The 25,504-nt window shown below is 31.4% G+C and overlaps 1 protein-coding gene across 44 annotated transcripts; it reads right to left on the bottom strand.

The window, feature by feature from the left end:
• Nucleotides 1-9,285: 9,285 nt before the first annotated feature.
• LOC112282091 (uncharacterized) lies at nucleotides 9,286-12,917 on the bottom strand. 44 transcript variants are annotated; one of them, XR_016503059.1, is made up of 8 exons: nucleotides 12,770-12,877; nucleotides 12,473-12,671; nucleotides 12,190-12,306; nucleotides 11,712-11,837; nucleotides 11,438-11,575; nucleotides 10,631-11,113; nucleotides 9,978-10,550; nucleotides 9,286-9,811 (listed from the first exon to the last, which is right to left on the bottom strand). XR_016503059.1 is itself a non-coding variant. In XM_073533849.2 (6 exons), the coding sequence occupies exons 2-5, from the start codon at nucleotides 12,472-12,474 to the stop codon at nucleotides 10,724-10,726; spliced, it is 363 nt and encodes a 120-aa protein (XP_073389950.1). In that variant the 5' UTR covers nucleotides 12,475-12,671; nucleotides 12,770-12,879; the 3' UTR covers nucleotides 9,286-10,550; nucleotides 10,699-10,723. The 44 variants fall into 44 exon arrangements, 8 of the variants coding, with proteins under 8 accessions (XP_073389950.1, XP_090106746.1, XP_073389949.1 ...); XR_016503077.1 differs by having other exon boundaries at nucleotides 9,286-10,550; nucleotides 10,631-11,165; nucleotides 12,190-12,268; nucleotides 12,508-12,671; XR_012217446.2 differs by having other exon boundaries at nucleotides 9,286-10,550; nucleotides 10,631-11,165; nucleotides 12,468-12,671.
• Between the last annotated feature and the right edge of the window lie 12,587 nt (nucleotides 12,918-25,504).

Raw genomic sequence — 25,504 nt, forward strand, 5'->3', positions numbered from 1 at the left:
TTTTTTTATTAAGAGTAGATTTTTTTTATTGATAAGACATAAATATATTAAAAATTATATATTATATTCTTTTAAATTTATATTATTTTTATAATTTCTATTTTTTTAATATTTTCTTCTATTTATATTAAGATATATTAGATATTTATTTTATTGTATAATTATGGCAAAGTTTGTTGAAATAAAGAATGAAATGGCACAAATGCAAGAAAAAATGAAAGAATTAATACTTGCTATACATCAACTCAATTTACCATCACATGGAGCAATAAGATTAGTAGGAAGTGAAGATATAGAAATAATTGGGATTGCTTCAATATTTGCATCAAATCTTGTTACTCTTCTTATGGTAGAATACTATTTAAGGATTAGAGAACTAAAAATTACCTTATTCAAGCAATTTGATAGTATAAGTTCAAAGTTTTAAGAATTTATCAATCAATTATAATTGGCAATTGAACTTCAACTCCAAAGCTATCTAATTCTAGGATCACAAGTCAAGTTTATTAATATATTACTTTTAAGTTTTTTATTATCATAATTTTTATCTTTTTTTGAATGATGTGATCCAATATTGGATAATTTAGAGGTTTTTTTTGTAGGATTTCAATCTATATATTAAAAATATGATATAATTTATATTGTAAAAAATAAAATCAATATTTTACAATAAAAAATTGATTTATAACATTACATATTTTAAAAATTTAACAAATTATAATTAATATGAAATGAAATGATGCTGTAATCATAAACCAATTTTTTTATGGATTAAAAAATAAATTTAAAAAATTGATGCTTAATTTACTTGATTCTTAATTTATTTGATCTTCAAATATTAGGTCAAGAAATTGACTTTGTTGTGAAGTACAACAATCAATTTTTTGAATTTCAATCTAAGAGTTATATAAATGGGCCTCAATATTTTTACAGTTCAATAGCAATACCAATGCTACAATACGACCAGACTATCTCAAAAATCTAAGATCCTTTTAATCTACAACAACAAAAATTCTATCACAATATAGGACAAAATAGACTACAATAAAAGAAAATGTAATAGAACTAAATAGAATAATAAAAAATCAAACTTTACTAAGAAAAAGGATCCAAAGCCATACTTGACCAGATGTCCAAATGGCCTTAGCTAATCCTATTAATACCTTGTCCAACCATCATGGAACTTTCTAGAATATTTTTAATGATAGATCCCACCTAAATAATTGCCTTAAGCTCTTTTTAGAATGTTTTATTATAGGCTCTATCTAGATAACCATCCTAAGCTCTTTCTAGAATGTTCTATGGTGGATCTTACATAGCCCACTAACCTAGCCCAAATTCTAGAAACTTCTCAAACATGGTTATAATTATTTATCCCTATGCATCAAGAATACAAATATCTTATTTATATCCCATTACAAACGCCTTTTTAATACATACATTAAAAATAAAAGATATGCAAATTGACATCGTATGTTTTAAACTTCAAATTAAGCAAGAAAAGATTCATCATGAACAAATAAAATTATGCTTATATTTTGAAAAATCTAAATATATTTCTTAATATTTTCAAAAAGAGCAATGCAACCAAAAAATGAGGAGTATGGCTATTACAAAAGATATTATATTAGAAAATGAGTTTGTTCAGCTACAATAGGAATTATATAGATAGAATTTTATATAATATCTAGTAAAGATCATATTCTCTTTTCAAAACTTTTTTTTTGTACTATAATAGATGTTATTTTAAGACTCAAATATCACAAAATCTTTGCCTTATTAGATTCAAGAGTCTCAACTTATTTCTTTGATAAAGAATTTGTTAAAAAATATAACATATCTTTAGTGAAGAAAACTAAACATATTCATATAGAATTCATAGATGCTCATCTGTTGTCTTTTGGAAATGTTACTCATAAAATCCTTCCTATAGAAGTAGCAATTAATGATAATAGTAGCTTTGTAATATTTAATATCATTATTTTTTTTAATCTAGTCATTTTAGATTTATCATGGCTAAAAAAATATAATCTTTGATTTTTTTAGATTTCTTATAGTCTTAATTTTTTTTGAGAGTAGAATTAAGAGTATTATTAAGTGAGTAAAAAGTTATAAGTCTAGTACAATCAAACCTATATTTATAGATGCAAGAGCTTTTTTGCATGTTGCAAAAAAAATCAACTTTTGTTATTGATGCCATACCTATTTTTAATGGTAGAAAGATTTCAATTAGCATTTTAAGTCAATATTAAGATTATTAAGATATTTTTGAAAAAAAAATGAAAACACTTTTTTAAAACATCATTCCTATGACTATTCAATTAACTTTTAAAAAAGAGTTTAACTGCCATTTGGATCAATTTATAATTTATTACAAAATAAATTGATTGAATTCAAAGAATATATTGAAAAAAACTTATCTAAGAATTTCATACTCCATTCCAAATTTCCAATAAGAGCTCTAATCTTGTTTGTCAAGAAAAAAGATAAATCATTATAAATGTGTATTGATTATTAGAGATTCAACAAGATTACTATAAAAAATAGGCATCTTCTATCTTTGTTATCTAGACTTTTTGATCAATTGAATCAAACCAAGTTTTATACAAAAATAGATCTACAAGGAGCATATAATTTTCTATGCATCAAAAAAAGAAATAAATAAAAGATTATATTTTGAATCACATATGGATATTTTAAATATAATTTTAAGCCTTTTGGACTCTCAAATGCAATAACAAATTTTTAATATTTAATAAATGATGTCTTTTGTGAGTTTTTGGATGATTTTATTGATTGTTATTCAAACAAAATTTTAATTTACTCTATGAATATAAAAGAATATGAACTTCATATTTACTAAGTCTTATAAAAATTAAGAGATATATGGCTATATGTCAAGATAGAAAAATATATATTTTATACTATTTAAGTTGATTTCTTAAGATATATCATTTCAAATGAAGGATTTATGATGGAACTTAAGAAAATTTAAACCATTATAAATTAGAAGATTTCAAAAATAATAAAAAATATTCAATATTTTTTGATATTTATCAATTATTATTGAATCATCATCAAGAACTTCTCTCAAGTTATAGTTCCACTTATATGTTTGACTTGCAAAGATAAACTTACATGGAATTAAGAAGTAGAAGCAATATTTGAAGCTTTGAAAAAAGTCTTTATTTTTGCACCAATTTTATGTTACGTCAACTTTTTCAAGCCATTTTCTTATAAAAATATGTATACCAAACTTTGCTTAAAGTTCCATATTATTGCAAAATAGATCATCCAATAGCCTTTCATTTTTTTAAAAAAAATTAAATAGACGAGATCAACTATAAAATCTATGACCAAGAACTTCTTGTAATTAAAGATTCATTTCAAAAATAATATGATTATTTAAAAGGCACTTCTAGTTTAGTTTGACATGGAATTTGACCATTTTAAAAATCTAAGATCCTTCTAATCTATAGCAACATAAGTTCCATCACAAAATATGAAAAAATAAACCAGAAAAAAATTGAACAAAATTAAATAAAATAGTACACAAAAGACAAAAATTTAAGCAAAAAGAAACAGAACATATCAGAATTGAATTGGAAGATGCAAAACCAAACTTTACTAAGAAAAAGGGTCCAAAGTCATACCTCACCAAATACCCAAATGGCCTTGACTAGTTCTATTTATATTTTGTCCAACCATCCCAAAACTTTTTAGAATATTCTTAATCATGGACCTCACCAAGATAATCATCCTAAATTCTTTCTAGAATGTTTGATGATGGACTCTACTTAGATAACTCCCTTAAGCTCTTTTTAAAATGTTCTATAATGGATCCTATATAATCTACTAATCTAGCCCCAATTCTACAAATTTTTAGAAACTTTTCAAACATGGCTCCAACTATCTACTCCTATACATCAATAATACAAATATTTTATCTATGCCCTCTAATATAATCACTATATACACATATCACAAGAATTTCAAATATTTTATATTCATATGTATTTTGAATTGTTGCCAAACACGTTGAAGCATGTCTTTGTTAAGATTCAAATTTAAGATCACTTATTGGCCAATAAAATAATAAGATTTATTAGATTTTATTTTTAAATATTTTTATATTGTATCAAAAGAAAGAAATGAAACTTTTGATCAACAAAAAATAATTTTCTTAAAGATAGAGTAATTTCATCTTTGAGCAATGAAATCAATATTAACTGTTGATTCAACTTTTCTTAAGCAAGTTTAGTCAAATAAATCCTTTGATTTTCTTATTAATGATATTGAGAATAATTCTTCAAAAATTCATGATACTTCTAAGTTTGAATTTAAGAATAATCTATTCTATTTTGAAGGGTACTTATAAGTTCCAAAAAGTGAAGTATGATTATGTATTCTTCAATCTTATTACAACTTTTTAACAATAGGGCATTGTGGATACAATAAGACTTTGGAGCTAATATCTAAGGATTTTTGGTGGCCTCAAATATAAAAATTAGTTAAAGATTTTGTATAATCATGTGATGTTTATTCAAGATCAAAAACTCCTTGTCATTGATCTTATAGACTATTTCAATTATTATCTATTCTAAAATAATCATAATCTTTTGTTTCTATAGATTTTATTACAAATCTTTCAATTTCAAATTCTTATAATTCTATATTTACAATATTAGAACATTTCACCAATATGATATATTTTGTACTATGTACAAAATCTATTACATGTGAAACAATAGCTAAGCTTTTCTTTAACAACATCTATTGCTATCATAGTTTGTCAAAGAATATTATATCTAATAAAAGAACACAATTTGTATCAAGTTTTTAAAGAATCATTTTCAAGATATTAAAGATGGATATAAAATTATCTTTTATTTTTTATCCTCAAATTGATGGACAAACAAAATGGATGAATTCAATTTTAGAGTAGTATTTGTGATGTATCATCAACTATCACCAAGATGATTAGATTTTTTTTTTTTTTGGCAAAGTTTGTTTATAATAACATAGTACATTCTTCTATTTTATAAATATCTTTTTATACTAATTATGATTATCATCTGTAACTTGATATTTTTTATTTTTTAAAAGTTGATAATCTTATAGCAAAAGATTTGTCAATCATTTATCAGAGCTACATCAAACAATGAAGAGATAATTAAAAGAGGTTTAAGGTCGACAAAAGATTAATGCACATGCCTATTGCAAAAAAAAACCTAAATTCCATATTGGTGATAAAATATGGTTACTTTGTAATAATATCAAGATTATTTTTTTTTATGATAAATTGAATTATTATAGTTTTGAACCATTTTTTAATTGTAAATAAATTAATCTAGTTACTTATTTATTACATCTACTAGAGTCTATTAATAAATACACATGGAAGCTAGCTAAGAATCTCACAAAAATAATAGAAAAGGTCAAAGTTTTTTTATCAACAACATTTATCAAAACTAAGATGACAAATTAAACAAATCTTTGCTATAAAAGAAAGGATGTTCAATGAAGATTGCAATCCATCTTCTATCCTACATTGCTATTCTTTTGTATTTATAGCGCTAACATGATAAAGAACCAACAACCAATAGATTCAACTCAAGAGCTATCATTTACTAACTTTTTGGATAAGACATTGCAATTGTCATAGTCTTTAAGATGATTTAATAGAAATAAATACCTTCAAGAATGACATGTTCTTTTTCAAATATATGGCAAGATACAATGCATTTGATATCATGATCTTTGAAGAGACTTCTAATGTTTGGTGATTTTATTGGAAGATGGTCTACATGCCTTAAGATGAGACATTATCGTTGGCTGAGAGGACTTATCAACTATGTTAAAAAAAATTTAAATTTTTTTATAAATCAAAGTATGTTGCAAATATAATTCATTGCATCTTAGACTTCCTCAATATGTGATCACTATTCTTTGTAGAACTTCTTAGAAGGACAAGTAATAATATATTTTTACATATATATATATATATATATATATATATATTCCAATAATTATTTAGATAATATAAATAAATTGAAGTATGTAAAAATAGATTAATTTAATAATATCTTATGAAAAAAGCTTTGTAGATGCTTCATAGACATGATTTTATCTTTATATGTGTCTATAAGTAATTAATAGATTAAAAGTTTGGCCAACAAGTTAACCATGTATCATATGTGTTGATAGCTTGTGGTACAAGCTAATGATGTGGTGCACATGTAAGAAACTTATCTTGCAAGTTGAGACACATGTCTCATAAATTGGACATGTATCACATAGCTCTTAGATAGATTGTATATATAGAAGCAAGAGTGAAGCCTTCTTCACTCTTGTCAATTCTTCTAGTTTTGAAAGTCTTTAGATTTCTAGTCTTTCAAAATAGCCATTTCAGTTTTTTCTTAAATATACATACTTTCTTGTTATCATTTTGTCATGTCTCTTTGATACTTATTTATTTGCGTATCTTTCTTTGAGTTCTTGTCCTTGATAGCCAAAGGCCATGTAATTCCAAATTTTGGTAATAAACTAATTCATTTACAAATTAATGCATATTATTGGTTGCAATTTTTACAAAATTTTTTCTTGTGCTTGCTTATAGATCCTAAAGTTTGAGATATATATATATATATATATATATATATGTATATATATATATATATATATATGTATATATATATATATATATATATATATAATGAAATTGCAATATTTTTTGGACACAACTTTCTTTAATTAAATAATCATAGAAGGCCTTTAAACACCTCCAATGTTATAAAAATATTGTTTGTGATCTATTGAAGTTGTGAAGTTTCTAATATTTTATATTTATTTTTCCACAAGTTTTAATACTTGACAAAAGAAGCTAAAAACAAGTTCTGAATGATACAAAGTTTTTAAAAAAAAGAAAAGAAAAGAAAAGAAGCAAAATGTAGTGTCATCCATCATCCTCACGTCAGAAATACGTATACATAAATGCGTATAAACATACACCAACCAGGAGAAGCAAAAATGAGAGGTTAGGAAATCCATGAGGGAGAAATAAGGGAGAGTGTGCATGGCATGAAGCCCCAAGGAAGCAGCTATGGAGCTTGATGCACACGCGCACACACACGCAAGCAAGCAACCAAGCAAGCACGCACGCACGCCGCAATACACACACCGGCGATGTCCCGGTGCAACCTCTTCCTCGAGGCTTCATTGCGCTTTCTTACCATTGCTTTTTAGTGTCTCGGAACTTCTGGCTTGCGACAATGCGCGCTAAGGAAGGATTTCCGAGGTCATGAACGGAGGTTTGGCTGTCAACTTGTCTAACAACAACAACAGCAGCACCGATCACCTTTTTCCCAGGAAGGAAGAAGAAGAAAGGACGGGCAGGAAGGAGGGAGGGAGGACCACCACCGTTTCCTGTAGCGTCACCGTGATGTGGTAGTGACGACGACAGGGAACAGCCCCGCGAGAAGGCAAAGGCAAGGTAAGCCAGCCTTCATCTCCGTCTCCGTCGCCATCGTCATCGCCATCCCTGGCTTCGTGAGTCTCTCCGGAAGGTTACGACGCTGCGTGGGCGGCACTGGCAGCAACGGTCGCAGTTGCGGTTGCGGTGGCGTCAGCGTCAGCGGCCGCGGCTGGCTGCAGCTTGGCTCTTCACATCAAGGAAGGCTGGTCCACTTAGTTTACAGCGTTGCATCCTTTTCTTTTTCTTCCTTTTTCCTTTTTCTTTTTTGATAATGAGGATAGTTCCTGCACACTTATTGTGCACAAGGCCATGAAGAAGAGTAATAAAATGGCATTTAAAATGGTGAATTATTAGCATCTATTATTGGAAGGGTAAATAGTATATACCCCCCCTTCATAGTATTGGATATATTTATGTGCTTCTATTAAATCAATTAAATGCGGTTCTCTCTGTCCTCTCTTTCAAGGCCATTAGCGGGGTCTTTTCACATTACATTAACCATTTGATTAGGATACTTTTGAACTCTTCCTTCTCTTCCCTCTTATTTATTTATTTTTTGTTTGATGAATCCAGGTGACCCACCAATCACTTCACTATCTCCTGCTTCTTTGATCCTTCCTTCCTTTTCTTGCTTTCTTATTTCTTTCTTATCTTCCTTGTCTCCATCACTACATGATGCGATTGTTGGGGGGCAGTTGGCCTACCCTTACAACCCCCTTGAACTCTATTATGTATATAAATATATATCATATATTATATTATATGTTATATTATATTATCCTCGTCATCATCATTGCCCAGGTCCACTGGGCATGATTCCACCCCAGAATGCTCTAACCCCCACCCTCCCCCCCCCGACTTCCATCAGGGTATAAATATACAAATATTTATTTATTTATTTAAGTAACAAACAAACGAACTAACAAACACACACACATGAATTCACACAAGTGTGAATTTATGCCCCATTCCACATTTAAGGCTAGTCAGAAAATTTTAAATGAAAAATAACGCTTTTACATATATATATATATATATATATATATAGGCCCACTCTTTCAGAAACTTTAGTTCTTGCTTCTATTTTTCAACGCCTCAATTTCTTTTTTTGTTTTCCTTCTGGAAGTTCAGTGAAAGAGCAAATAAGGGACCAAGAAGACATAGGGACTCATCCAGTTTCTTATTAAAAAAAATAAAATCCACAGCATGTTTCAACACAATAGTATGGTTATGTTTCTGTTTTTATTTTTATTTTTATTTCTTAAATATATCAATACTGATATATGGAGTTTTCAAGATGAGTATCATCAGCCAGTTGCAGCATGTCAAGGGGTCATTCCTCCTACAAAGGAAGAACCATTCCTATTGTGCCCTTGGAACATCATATCATTATGGAGGATAAAGGAAGAAGGGGAAAGATGAGGTGGTCTGGGCCCTTTCTTTCTTTCTATAAGGTGGAATAGAATAGAACAAGAGTAAGAAAATGGGGTCTGTCCTCTCACTGACACTGATGACACTCCAAGCAAGTGAAGTGGCCATTTCCACATGTGAAAGGAGGCCACTACCTCCACCATTTTACCATAAAACACCAAGCCGGTCCTTTTCCAAATGTGGCTATTAAGACTTCTCACACTATTTATTCCCCTTCTGGCACTCCTCTTCCTCTCTCCCACTTTGCCCCATCCATTATGTTCCCATGGTACCCTTTTCCCATTCCCCTCAATTTCACAACCTAATGGAGTAATATATATATATATATATATGTGGGTGTGTGTACTAAACAACCCAAGTAGCTGTTCCATCTTGGCATATATACCCCAATTGTTAATGATTGAAAACCCTTCCAAAACAAAATGCTTTGGCTTGTAGCCCCTCCCTCTTTTGGGAACCAGGGAAGAGGCCATCCATCACATTGTGAGTACAAAATAAAAAAACAGGGAATCAATAGCCATGGGTAGGTACATTTCCCTGGCTAATTTGCCCTCCACTTACCCCACTATTGTATAAGCTAGATGTCCCCAAGTACACTCTTGGTAGATCATTCTCAGCTTCTCAGCTACCCTAACCCTAAAATCTTCAACGAAAATAAAAACACAACAAAAAAAATATTAAACAAGAAAAAAACAAGACTCAACTCCACCACCCCCACTGTTATGAAGCCACCTGATCTTTCTCTCTTTGTTTCTTTCTTTGCCGTTGACAAGCAGTCCATGTTAGGAGTTGGTTGTCAGTGAGTGGAATGCTATCCTACTTGCACCTGCTCCACTGATAAAATATCTGGGATTGTTGGAGTGTCACACTGGCAAGAGATCTTCTTCTGGTGAGAACTCCATTGTGCTGGGAACAACAGAAGAGGAAAGAGAAGAAGAAGAAGAAGCAGAGACGGAGAATAAGTTAGTAGTACTCTCCCCCAGACAAAACTCTGCTAAAAAGCCCAGTGCTGACGAACTGACAGCCAGATAACATGCGATATTTGAACAGGGAGGCAGGCATGATCCCAAACCTGAGTATTCATTCCTCACTAGCCCACAACTGGAACGATTCAGCAGTGTGTGTGGAGAAACACCAAGGTTTGTAAAGTTTGCAGAGGATGGAAGCTGCAGTCTAGGGCTCGGAGTTTTAGTTCAAGAGGCTGCTCGTCTGAGAAACCCAAATGGGCGAAAGTTGGTGAATGTATTGAAGGGGCTGTCACCCATTTCTTGGTGCCATTGAGATGGCCCAACAAATTGCTCATTTTCTCTTGTGAATCAGTGTCTTTGATGATTGTAGCTTAAAGTTGTGACAGTGTTTTTGATTAAAATGCTGAGCATTTGATAATGCAATGCTGGCCTCCCCAATGCCGAAAATTGTGGACATAATAATGTGTCCTGGCATCTTGATTTCAGAAATCCTCACTGTTTGGCGCCTAGAAAATTAATTCTGGAATTTTGTAGGAGAGTTTTTCGGTAGTGGTTTAGGAAGTAGAGGGAGTGAATTACATCTTGAAGGCATTGGTTTGACCTTGTTACTGTCCAAAGCAACGATGTGGACTGCCCACAACCTTCAGCGGTTATAGACGTGACAGTTCTGCATTCATCTTTTGGATATTTTACTCAGTTCCAAGCATGTTGTTCAAAATCTGAAACACAACCACATGAATGCAAGGTTTGGGTTTACCTTAGTTTTAGTTTTTTACATAGTTGAAGGGATTGCATGCTGACACCCAATTGGGTGGAACGGCTTACTTCAACTTCTATCCAGAAATCCATACTACTGCAAAGCACCGACTTCGAAACATGAGCTCCCCAAGTGAGTTGACAGATGAAGCTGCCTGAGGTTCAATGCGTTGTCGAGACATGTCACAGTTGCTCCAGAAAATAGGAAGTCTCTTGTGAAGCAGTCGCATCCACTGCATTACCCAGGTGAGATACAGCGCCAGCAAGATGCCACTTACTAGTACTTCAAATAGCATGAAAAGGGATGACATTGTGATTTCATAAAACACAGAACTCAAAATATGTCAATTCTGTGTACACATCCTGCTTGAGAAATGCACTTATAAATGACGTGAACAGAATTCTGCTACTCAGGAATGCAAACACGATCCTAAACTGGATGGCGAAAAAACGGCTATATTCTTGACGCAGAACCACGTTGCACCTGCAAAGTATGAATCTACAATTCATTTCCTAGGCACTTGATACCACGCGCCCTGGGATGCACTACCCCACTGTTAGCACAGCGGAGTACATCGCATGGAAATACCTCACTTTGTAAATTCTAATATGTCATGAAGGAGATCATAACTCAATCACTGTAGCACAAAAAAAATATAAAAATATAAAAATAAAAGAAGAAGAAGAAAAAGAACAAACAAACAAACAACACAAACAAACAAAAGCAAAAACAAAAACGGATTTTATGCGCAAGCTTAATCGGAACCGAGGTATGAGCTAAATGATTTGATTGCAGGATGCCCCGCACCATTGAATTGGTCCAACGCGTCCTATCATGATTCGGCATATGCTGTGGCATCGGGTCTCATCGAGGAACTTGCTTGACATACGATCACTTTTATCACACATACTTGCAAGGACGTATTTGTGAACACTGGCGTGGCACCTGAAATACTCGTGGTCTTCAGTTGAAGGTTGCGATTCTACAGCACACAGGGTTTGTATTGCTCCAAAACAACAGAAAATACGTAAATATATCTATATCTATATATATATATATATGAAGCAACGGTAGATCGTACCTGCACCCAAATCGCAGCTTATCAGAATTTTACTCCCCGTGAAATGATGAGTGGAGGCTAAGAGACTGATTAAGCTGCATTCTCTCAAAGAATATTACAAAGGATACAATGCAATCCAATTGAAACCTGAAACATTGAGGAGTTCATCAATATAAAATTGATATCATTTTAAAAGGAAGATGAACTGTGATATATTACGAGTTGGCTAAAAAACTATAGGTTTACAAAATACATTGTGGCCGTTCGTCGGAAATACAAATTGATACCTTCAGCAATGAAATGCACATTAACCCTAAACAATGTATACCATGGATAGCAAGCAACCAATTTCATTAAAATCCCAGCAACTCAAAATTGATCGTATGAAGTGAGAATAAACGAACTTAAAGTGGATCAGGTAAAGGACCCATTGATGATGACGAATCAAAGATCTCCAGAAAATATAGCATGAACTCCAATAGATCAATGGTGGACTCACCGCATGCCCCGGCAACAAGCACCTGTACTGTGAGGACGTTGAATGAATCTCCGCAAGTCAAGTCTCCGCATTGCAGCTTCTTCATCTCGAGCATAACGTAGTACATACAAACACACACTAAGAATCCCATCAGCACCCGTAGAACCCGTTCGACGCAGAAAACGTGAAGACGAAACAAGAAAATGGTAAGTTGATACAATCAGCTAACAAGCACAGCATCATCCTAAACCAATTCTCAGAAAACACTCAACCCCCCTCTATTCCCAGCCAGAATGTACCACACATTCACTTCGAAGATCAGCAACCCTCATCGTTGACCTGAAGTCTTGCGCCTGAGGACGTTGAGCGCATCGGTACCCAATTCGACCACAGACAATCACTTCATGGGTCCATTAATCCCAAAGCTTCTGATTCCTACGCAGGCATTATAAAATAAGAATTAATCGTTGGAATGGGAAGACCCACGAGTGATTACCGCTTTCCTGAAACAAAACAACGAGCCTGATGTCAGATTGACTGGCAGAGATGACAGAAACTGAGAAACCCAAATTAAATGCGAAATCGAGAAAAATAACATTACAATGTGCGCTTCTCGATGGCAGAATTTGTTGCGGCCATTGTCGACTAGATGATGAATCAAGTGGAAATTTCCAAGCTCGCAATGCTCACAAGACGAGCTCATTTTCTTCAGCTTTCACTCGCACGGGTTTAGGTTTGGGGGTCCGCGGACACAGAGATATGAACCCCAGGTTTTGCTAATCGGGTATGGAACCGGGTATAGATAGATTGACGAAACCGGATAAAGGTTAGTGGAACTGGAATATTTGTAATTCTAGTGTAATATGTTTGAAAATTTAAATGTCCATTTTTTATCATGAATTTTTTTATGATTTTTTCTTAATAAGTTATTTTTTTTATTTGAATAGTATTGTGATATTTTTTTAATTTTATTTCTTATTTTTTATATCATACATATTCCATGTATTTATGTACTAGGAATTTTGAAATCATAATAAACATATATATATATATACATAAAAACGTAAAACACATAAAAACATGCATGAATATATATAATAAATGATTAGAATTTTATAGTTTATTAAAATAATAAAACTAAAGTTTTATTTTTTATTTTTTATATAGTTTGTATTTTTTTGTTCTACAAATGATTTAAAATTTTAGATTAGATTTGTTTCATGTATATATATATATTTATATAATTTATTATTTAATTAAATAAATTAAATAATGCATTATAATATTAGATAGTTAAATTTATATTCTTAAATTTTAAATTTTTTGAGATATTATCTTATTTAGTCTTTATTAAAAAATATCTATATCTTTCAGTATTATTTTAAGATCCAAATTTTTTTTATGGATTTTATATTACTATTGTTGTAGATAAGATCTTATAAAAGACAACAAATAGAAGAAATAAGGACACAATAATTTGTAACTAATTAATTATATTATCAAGTGAATTAGCCAAGGACAAGAACTTCATGAAAGCAAATAAAAAAGGGAGAATTTTTTAAAGAAAGATGAAAAAATAGAAATAAGAAAGTATGTATATTAAAAAGAAACTAGAATGGCTATTGCCAAACTATAAAAAAACTAGAGATCCTTGAAACTAGACTAGAAACATAAAAGGAATTTGTAAGAGTGAAGAAGGCCTCTCTTTTACCTCTTTATATACTATCTAACTAGATGCTATTGTATTTTGTGAAGTTTGTTTATAAATGCAATAAGCATCTAGTTGTAGAAGATAAAATAGTACTTTCAATAAGATGCTCTCAATAGCTCTAATAGAATCCTAAATAAATTGTAATTATATTATAACAATATTAATCAATCTTCAATTAAATTCTAAAAAATTTAAGATTTATTTTTAAACATTTGCTAGGATTTGCTTTCATCCAATATATGGATGCTTCATTGCTTGAGATTTTAAATGTTGTCTTTGTAAGTACCTTCATCCATCTTTTACCAAAGTTTGTTTCTAATTTTTTTCCACTCTCTTATACTATCTTTAAAAAAAACAACTCCTTTCTATAGTGCTTCTATAATATCTTTATATTCCCTTCTTGAATGATCCACACTATGACACCACATTTACTTATGCACTATGTACAAATGTATAGATAAGATATTTGTATTGTTGATACATAAGGATAGATAGTTAAAATTATATTTGAAAAGTTACGAAAGTTTCTAAAATGGGGGCTAAATTAGTGGATTATATAGGATCCAATATTGAACATTCTAAAAAGAGCTTAGGGTCGTTATTTAGATGGGATCTACCATAGAACCTTCTAAAAAGAATTTAGGACAATTATCTAAGTAGGATCCATCATCTAAGAATATTTTAGAAAATCTACGGTGGTAGAACAAAGTATAAATAAGACTAGCTAAGCCCTTTTGGGCATCTCGTGAAGTATGGCTTCAGATCTTTTCTCTTTAAAAAAGTTTGGTTTTACATCTTCTTATTTAGTTTAGTTTTGTTTTATTTTTATTTGCTCAATTTTGTCCTTTGTGTCTTATTCTATTTAATTATGTTGAATTTTATTTTGGTCTATTTTGTCCTACTTTGTGATGAAGTTTTATATTGTTAAGGATTAAAAGGATTTAATATTCTTGAAATAAATTGGTCCTATTTTATTGGTATTAGAGCGAATATTAGATTGATCTGTGGTAGTGTATCAATAGTCATCATCTAGTTTGAGGTTAGTTGTTGTGGTCACACTGGATACTATGTTGAGGCTACCATGAGCTATTCTTAAAAATTCAATTGAAAGGTGAGAAAGCATTACAATAGTGGAGTCTAACAAGAAATTACAGCTTGAAAGATGTGGTGGAGCAATCCCACATAGAGGCTCAAATATATTATTTTTTAGGCCAAAAAGCTACTTTGAAAGGGCAAATAGAAGCTTCTAAGACAAAGGAGTGGACATATGGTAGGCTAAAATTAAATAATCTTAGAACATAATGCTAGGACTTCAAGGCAAGAAGATGTATGTCAATAGCTCTTCAACATGTAACAATACTTCTAACTATATGAGGCAAATACCATTGAAGGAATTATATATGCAGCTAATTATTTGAGAAATATGGCATCCATTTGATAGCAACATCAAGTTCAAAGCTATCAAGTTCAAGGTGGATTTTGTAATTGAGAGGAATTCGAGACCAACTTTAGGAATAAATTTTAGCCCATCAATGTAAAAAAGATAACACACAATCAGTTGGCAAATCTTACATAATTTAGAGTAGTGCAAGATTATATCTCTCAATTCAAGTTCCTCTATTTTTAAATTGGTAATGTTTCAAAGACAAAGATGATGGATTGATTTCTACGAGATTTATAACTTGGGGTCTAGCAAGAGGTAGAACTAAGGAATCCACAAACATTTGAAGAGGCAATTATGATTGCAAAGATGGTTGATGCAATAAATTTCAGAAATTAAAGAGTATGACTTATAGCACAAAGTTCTAATGCTATAGTACAACAACCAATGCTAATGGATATTGATGCCCTATAAGGATCATTGACACCACAAAGACAACAAATATTAATACAAAAGGATTAAGTTTTTATTATTAAGAGCAAAGCCATCAAATTAAAGATTGTCATAAACGTCAAAATTCAAGCACCAAAAAAATAAGGTGGGTTGACAGTCTTGAGATTTACTAAGTTGATAATGAGATAGAGTAGGAAAACGAGGTTATCAAATAAAGGTACCAAGGGCCAGTATTAGAGATAGCAATTGTGTCTTAGAGACAAATGGCATGGCCTTAAACAATTATAAAAAGAGTTGACTTGTATATCTAAAGGAACTACTAAAAAGATAACCATGTCTAGTACTTATGGATTGTGGCTCTATAAAAAATTACATCTCAACTAAAATTATTGACCGACTCGAGATTAAAATTAATGTAATTAAAGAAAAGAATATATATCTTATAGATGACTAAGAGAACGTATTAAGTGAGATATGTGAAGAAGAAATCTTGAGATTGACTAACACCTATGTCTTAAAAAAGAGGTTCAAAGTAACAAAGCTAAGATATGATGTTATCTTTGGTATGTTGTAGCTAAAGGTGGAAAATAAACAAATTGATTGGATAGAAAAGAAAATTTCTTTCAAAAAAGATAGATGTAAAATGATTCTTCGTACATCCACATTAAGTGAAGAAAAAAAATAATCTATAATTAAAAACTTATTTATAGAAATAACCTTTATAAAGAAGTAAATATAATATAAGCAATTGGTATATATGGTGGTTCCAAATCTTACATCAGTGGTGGAAAAGACAACCAAAAGAATAGAATGGACAGAGAAACTCATATAAGAATATCAGGATGTCTTCCAATCAACCTATCTAATAGCATGCCTCCTGATTGAGGTGCCCCTTTTCAAATAGAACTATTGCTTGGATCCAAACCAGTAAGTCAGCCAATTTATTACTTAATATCAAATGAATTTGAAGAGTTGCAAAAGACATTGGACAAACTCTTGGAAAAGGCATCATTTAAAAAAATACATCACCATGAGGAGCACTTGTATTCTTTACATCCAAAACAGATGGTGAACTTTAGCTTTGCATCAACTATTAAGGCATTAATAAGTAGACTATTAACAATGCATATCCACTTATATGCATGGATAATCTTCTTGATCAACTTTAAGATGTGACCATCTTTAGTAAATTAGATCTTTGAATTGGCTGTTGGTAGATACCTATTACAAGAGAAGATATAGAAAAGATGGTATTTTGTATGTGCTATGGATATTTTGAATGGCTTATTTACCTTTTGACCTTATCAATGCTCTAGCTTCTTTCATGGATCATATGAACAGATTGTTTGAGGACCTTTTGGACAAATATATAGTTGTCTTTATTAATGATAACCTTGTATATAGTAAAATTCTTGAAGAGCATAAGTAACACTTATGAGAAGTATTGCATTAGCTTCAAGATAATTGATTCTATTGTAAGCAATCAAAATGTGAACTTTGGAAGGTCCTAATCACCTTTTTGGAGCATGTTGTGTCCTCCAAAGGCATGCGTATGGAGCAAGATAAGATGAAAGCAATAGAGGATTGACCAATCCTCAAAGATGCTTTTGAAGTCTGTTCATTTTTAGACCTTATTGGATATTATTACCATTTTATTTGGCAATTTGTACATATTGATGTCTAATTGAAAAATCTATTGGAGAAAGGTGTCTCATTTGAATAGAAACTAGAGTAGCAAAGTGCCTTTGATAGGTTGAAGGAGACACTTATTATTGCTTCAATATTACAACCCTATAATCTCAACCTTCCTTGTATACTTGACATTGATGCTTTTGACTTTGCTATTGATGTGGTCCTTCAACAAGACTTTGGTAGGGGCTTTCAACTTATGGCACATAATTTACGTAAGCTAAGAAGGACAGAACACAATTATTTTGTATATGATTGAGAGTAATTAGCAATTGTATATGCCACAAAGGTAAGGTAATACTATCTGTTAGAAAAGCTAATGGTTGTTTAGACTGACCATTGATCCTTACTACATAATTTATATCTAAAAAATATGAAATCATGACATCATAGTTAAAAAGAATAGTTGCATCTTTTTAATATCAAGCTTCAGTATAAGCAAAGGTGACAATATACTATATTAGATAACTTATCACGAAGACCAAACTACAAGATTAAATTGAGACATAAGACAAAAATTGCTACCATTAATAGTATTATTTCAAATCTAATCAAAGAGAGAGAATAGAAGGAAGCTATACATTGAGATGTTTATTTTAAGATGGTTAGCGATTGATTGAAGGTGGATAATATACAAAATCAAGATTATAGTCTTAATGATGGCTTATTCTATTTTAAGAAGTAGATTTATATACCTAAAAATGATATATTTGAGATGTGTATATTTTAAGAAGGACATGACATCCAAATATTTGGACATCTAAGGTAAGAGAAGATTTTAGAACAAATCTCAAGGATATTATTTTGGGTAGATTTGGATCATGATGTTTGAGCTTTTGTAAGCTTTTATAAGTCATGTCAATATAATAAAATATGCAACACAATATCTTTTGGACTATTGTAGCCAATTCTACTATCTAAAGCAAGTTAAAAGTAGGTGACTATGAATTTCATTACGTGTTTGCCATAGAAGCCTCATGGTCATACCGCAATTGTCGCCTTTATAGATCAATACTTGAAGCAACTTTACTTGGTTCCAATGTGCTGAGATATTGATGCTTCAATGGTTGCACGACTCTTCTTTGATATTATCTTTTTTCACCATGGATTATTTCATGTAATTATTTCAGATCAAGATCTACGCTTTTCAAGAAGTTGTTGGCAAGTCTTCTTGAAGCTACTAGGTACATGACTATCATATCTATAACCTTCTATCTCCAAATAAATGGACAAACAAAGCATATAAATTGGACCTTAGAAGATATATTGTAAGCATTTGTGGTAGTTCATCACAATGGTTGGGATGAATATTTGATGTCCTTGGAGTTTGCTTACAATGATAGAAAGAACTTAGGGCAATTATTTAAATGGTGTCTACCAAAGAATCTTCTAAAAAAGGCTTAAGATGGTTATCTAGATAGGGCCCATCATAGAACCTTCTAGAAAGAATTTAAGGTAGTTATCTAAGTGGAATCCATCATCTAGGAACATTCTAAAAAGTCCAAGGTGATAGAACAAAGTATAATTACGACTAACCAAGGCCTTTTGGATATTTGATGAAATATGGCTTTTGAACTTTTCTCATAGTAAAGTTTGATTTTATATCTTCTTATTTACTTATATATATTTTTTATTTCCATTTGCTCAATTTTATCTTTCATGTCCTATTTTGTTTACTTCTGTTTAGTTTTGTTTAGTTTTGTTCTAGCCTATTTTGTTTTATTTTGTAATGAGGTTTAATATTGTTAAGGATTACAAGGATCTTAGACTCTTGATATAGCTTGGTATCATGGACATACACATGTAAACCAATAATTATCTATATGATTTAGACAATAGTAGGTAAAAATAGGTTAATTCTATAATATCTTCTACAATAGCTTCATAGATATTGCTTTGACTTTATAGGTATCTTTAATTGATTTTTTAGGTTAAAAATATAGTGAATAAGTTGGCCATGTATCACATATGTTGGTAGCTTGAAGAAAAAACTAATTATATAGCTTACATGTAAAAAACTTGCCTTATAAGCTAAGGCATGTATCCTACAAAGTCAATACATATTAGAAGTCCTATAGAACATTGTCACATAGCTCTTAGTTGGATAATGTGTATAGAGGCAAAAGTAAAGCCCTCTTCACTCAAGTCATTTCTTTTCTTGTTTCTACTGTAGATTTATGAGTTTTTAGTTTCATTCTCATTTGACTATAGCTATTTTAATTTCCTTTCAATATACATAGTACTTTATTTTTATTTTGCTATTTTTTTTTTGATACAAATTTTCTAAATTTAAGTATCTTCTTTTAGTTTATATTTATGACAAATTGATAAGAGTATACTTACAATATTAGAGCTTTGTCTTTTCTTCATTAAGAGTGGATTATCTTTTTTTTTTGATAAGACATAAGTGTATTAGAAGTTGCAGATTATCCTCTTTTAAACTAATATTGTTCTTAGTATCTTCTATGATCTCAAGTCCCTTCTTCTACTTATCTTGAGTAATATTAGATATTTATTTTCTAAGTATTATTATAGCAAAGCTTCTTAAAATGAAGAGTGCAATGGCACAAATGCAAGAGCAATTGGATGAGATAATGCTTGTGATGCATCAAGTTAGTTTATCATGACATGGAGCAATAAGAATGGTAGGAAGTGAAGATATAGATATGATTGGAGATGCTTCAACATTCATAACCAATGTCACGGACATATACATGTAAGCCAATAATTACATATATAAATAGGTAGAAATAAGTAAAAGTAAATAAAAGTAAGTTAATTCTATAGTATTTGGTATAGAAGCTTCCTAGACGCTTTATAGATGTTGTTTTGACTTTATAGGTATCTTTAATTGATTTTTTGGATTAGAAACGTGGTCAACAAGTTGGCCATATGCCACACATGTTGTTAGCTTGAAGATCGAAGCTAACTATGTGGCCCACACATAGAAAAACTTGCCTTGTAAATCAAGGCATGTATCATACAAAGTCAACATATATTGGAGGTCCTATAGAACGTCGCCACATAGTCCTTAGTTAGATAGTATATATAGAGACAAGAGTGAAGCCTTCTTCACTTTTGTCAATTCCTTTCTTGTTCTAGTCTAGTTTCAAGGGTCTCTAGTTTTCTTGGCTTTTGGCAATAGCCATTCTAGTTTCTTTCTTAATATATATATCAAGTTATTTCTATTTTATCATCTTTATATGAAAGAAGTGTCACTTGTTTATTTATCTTTAGCATGTTCTTATACTTGATAGATTGACAAGAGTTCACTTACAATATTAGAGCTTTGTCTAATCTTAATTAAGAGTGGATTACTCCTTTTTTTTCATAAGACATAAGCATATTAGAAGTTACAGATTACCCTCTTCTAAACTGATATTGTTCTTAGTATTATCTTTGTTCTCAAGTCTTCTCTTCTATTTGTCTTGAGCGATATTAGACATCTTCTCTTTTCTAAGTATTATCATGGCAAAACTTACTGAAATGAAGAGTGTAATGGCACAAATGTAAGAACAATTGAAAGAATTAATGCTTGCAATGCATCAACTCAATTTACCACTACAAAGAGCAACAAGATTGGCAAGAAGTGAAGATATAGAAATGATTGGAGCTGCTTCAATATCTGCACAAAATCATGTCCCTCGTCCTATGGTGGAACATCCTTCTAGTATTAGAGAACCAAGAATTGCCCTACTTGAGAAGTTTGATGGCACCAGATCAAAGTTTAGAGGATTTATCAATGAAGTACAACTTATGATTGAACTTCAATCCCAAAGCTATCCAACTCCAAGATTGCAAGTTAGATTCATTGGTACGCTTCTTTCAGGTTCAGCATTATCATGGTTTTCATCTTTTCTTGAATGATAAGATCCAATATTTGATAATCTAGAGGCTTTTTTAGTGGAGTTTTGATCCATGTATGGAGAACATGATGTAATTCATGTTGCAACTAATAAGATCCATATTTCACGACAAGACAATTAATCAATAACAATATATGCTTCACAATTTTGACAACTTGCAATTGATATCAAGTGGGATGATGCTGCACTTATTAGCCAATTTTTTTATGGATTACATTATAAGGTAAAAAAATTAATGCTCAACTTACCTAATCCTCAAACATTGAGTCAAATAATTGACTTTGTTATGAAGTGTGACAATTGCCTTTTTGAATTTCGATCTAAGAACCGTACAAGTGGACCTCGACATAACTATAATTCAGTAAGCAACACCAACATCTCTTCAACACATACATTCAGAAGTAGAGGATATGCAAATTGATGCAGTATGTTTCAAACCTCTTACTGAGCAAGAAAAGACTCATTGTCGTCAAGAAGGATTGTGCTTATATTGTGAAGAATCTAAGCACAATGCTCAATATTGCCCAAAGAAGCGATGCAACCATAAAATGAGCAGTACAGCAATCAAAGAAGATAGAATGTCAAAAAACAAATTTATCCAGCTACAATAGGGATCGTGTGGTTGAAATCTTGTACAACACTTAGTGAAGGTCCTATCTTCTCCTCAGAACCCTCTCTATATTTTACGATAAATGTTATTCTAGGATCTAAATATCTCAAAGCCTCTGTCTTTTTAGATTCAAGAGCCTTAGCATGTTTTTTAGATAAAAAATTTGACATTGTATTCGAAACGTTCATACTTTGTTCCAGAACATTATTCCTATGATTGCTCAATTGACCTTCAAGAAGGAGCACAACCGCCATTTGGACTAATCTACAATTTATCTCAAAATGAGTTGGCTGAACTCAAGGAATATATTGAAGAGAATTTGGTCAAAAACTTCATATGCCATTCCAAATCTCCAGCAGGAGCTCCAATTTTATTTGTCAAGAAAAAAGATGGATCATTGCAGATGTGTGTTGATTATCAAGGATTCAACAAAATTACTATAAAAAATAAGTATCTGCTACCTTTGATATCTGGACTTCTCGATCAGTTGAATCAAGTTAGAACTATACAAAAATACATCTACGAGGAGCATACAATTTGGTATGCATCAAAGAAGGAGATGAATAGAAGACTGCATTTTGAACAAGGTATGGACATTTTGAATACAATGTCATGTATTCGACTTCATAACGGACTTATAATAGATTCTAAGAGAGTTTAAACTATTATGGATTGAAAGATCTCAAAAATAGTAAGAGATGTCCAATGCTTTTTGGGATTTGCCAACTACTATCGGATCTTCATCAAAGCCTTCTCTTAAGTTGCAGCTCCACTTACACGTTTGACTTGCAAAGACAAACTTCAATGGAATAAAGAAGCAGAAGTAGCATTTGAAGTTTTGAAGACAACCTTTGTTTTTATACCAATCTTGTATCGCGTTAATTTTTCTAAGCCATTTTTTATGGAAACAGACGCATCAGATTTTGCTTTTGATGCTATATTGTCACAAATGGAAACAGATGATAAACTTCATCCAATAGCTTTTCATTCCAGAAAATTTTTAGCAGCCAAGATCAACTACGAGATCCACGACAAAGAACTTCTTACAATCATGGATTCGTTTTAAGAATGGCGCCATTATCTAGAAGGTGCTTCTAGCCTAGTCACATTATAGACGGATCATAAGAACCTTGAATATTTTATATCAGCATGTATTTTGAATCATCACCAAGCTCGTTGGAGTTTATCTTTGTCGAGATTCAAATTTAAGATCACTTATTGACTAGAAAAATAACAAGGTTTGTCAGATGCACTCTCTAGACGATCTTATTTTATACCAAAGGAAAGAGATGCTGCTTTTGATCAACAATGGATAATTCTCTTGAAGCCAGAGCATCTTTATCTTCAAGCAATGAAATCAACACTAACTGTTGATTCAACTTTCATTAAAACAGTTCAATCAAGTATGTCTTCTGATCCTCTTATTTGTGATATTAAAGAAAATCCCTCAAAATCTCATGATACTTCAAAGTTTGAATTCAAGAAGAATCTAATATATTTTGAGGGACACCTATATATTCCAGAAGGTGAAGCTCGATTACGTGTTCTTCAAGCTCGTCATGACTTTTCAGCAGTATGACATTTTGGATATAATAAAACTTTGGAACTAATATCCAAGGACTTTTGGTGGCCTCAAATGTAGAAAGCAGTTAAGGATTTTGTACAATCTTGTGATGTTTGCTTAAGATCAAAAATTCCTCATCATCGACCTTATGGACTTCTTTAGCCATTACCCATTCTAGAACAACCATGGTCTTGTATTTCTATGGATTTCATCATGGATCTTTCAATCTCAGGTTCTTATGACTCTATATTCGTGATAATAGATCATTTTACCAAGATGGTACATTTTGTACTATGTATAAAATCTATCACAGGTGAAGAAATAACTAAGCTCTTTCTTGACAATATCTATTGCTATCATGGATTATCCAAGGATATTATATTAGATAGGGGAACTCAATTTGTATCAAGATTTTGGCGGACTCTTTTCAAGATTCTAAAAGTACATATAAATCTATCTTTGATATTCTATCATCAAACTGATGGACAAATGAAGCAAGTTAATCAAGTTTTGGAGTAGTATTTAAGATGTACCATCAACTACCAACAAGATGATTGGACAACTCTTTTGCCATTGACAGAGTTTGCTTGCAATAACACAATACATTCTTCTATAAAACAAACACCTTTCTTTGCTAATTATGGTTATTATCTATAACTTGATATTTTTGACTTTTCAAAATTTGATAATCTTGCTACAAAAGATTTGGTAATTCATTTGTGAGAGCTACATACAACGATGAAGGCACAGTTAAAAGAAGCTCAAGAACAACAAAAGGTTAATGCGGATGTCTATCGAAAGGAACAACCACTATTCCACATGGGTGATAAGGTATGGTTACTTTGTCGCAATATCAAGACCACTCGTCCTTGTGAGAAGTTGGACTATCAAAGGTTTGGACAATTTTCTATTTCAACACAAATTAATCTAGTTGCATATCGTTTACATCTACTGGAGTCAATGAAAATCCATCCAGTATTCCATGTTTCTCTTCTTGAACCATATAAGACAATGGATATATCAAAAAGAAGACAAGCTCTACCTCCTCTTATAGAAGTGGAAAATAATAAAGAGTTTGAAGTAGAAGAAGTCTTAGATTCAAGGCAACACCAAAATAAATTAGAATATCTTGTCCATTGGCACAGATATGATATTAGTGAATGTACATGGGAGCCAGTAAAGAATCTTGCAAATGCAGCAAAGGCGATGGAGACTTTTCATCGACGACATCCATCAAAATTAAGGTGAAAATCTTCTTTATAAAAAAAACAAGATTTAGGCAAGATATCATTCTACTTTCAATCTTTGTTTGTAGCTTCTTTGTAGTTGTGACGCTCAAGAGATGGAGAACAAATAGTAGTGGATTCAACTCAAGAGCCTTCGTTTGTTGACCTACTAGATGAAACATTATGTTTGTCTCAACCTTCAAGACGACACAATCAAGATGAAGATCTTCAAGAACGACATATTCTTCCTCGAATAGATGGCAAAATATAATGCATTTGGTAACATGACCTTGGAAGAGACTCCTGATGTTTGGTGATTTTACTAGAGGTAGAAACAACTCCTGATGGTGTTCCAAATGTTTTATTGGAAGGAAGTTATGAAGGCCTCAACAATGATCAAATAACTGGGTGGTCTTTTTGCCTTGGTATGGAACACTACCGATGGTTGAGATGCCCTATCAATCATCTTTGAAGAGAACAAAGATCAAAGTATGTGGCGAATATAATTCGTCGCATTATAGATTTCCTCAACATATGATTACTCCTTCTCATGGAACTCGTCCCTAGAAGGGGGGATAATGTCACGAACATACACATGTAAGCCAATAATTACATGTATAAATAGGTAGAAGTAAGTAAAAGTAGATAAAAGTAAGTTAATTCTATAATATTTGATATAGAAGCTTCTTAGAAGCTTTATAGATACTACTTTGACTTTATAGATATCTTTAATTGACTTTTTGGATTAAAAACGTAGTCAAAAAGTTGGCCATATGCCACACATGTTGTTAGCTTGAAGACCAAAGCTAACTAAGTAGTCCACACATAGAAAAACT

This window comes from Physcomitrium patens, chromosome 5 (genome assembly GCF_059467195.1).
Source record: "Physcomitrium patens ecotype Gransden chromosome 5, ASM5946719v1, whole genome shotgun sequence".
Taxonomy (NCBI): Eukaryota; Viridiplantae; Streptophyta; class Bryopsida; order Funariales; family Funariaceae; genus Physcomitrium; species Physcomitrium patens.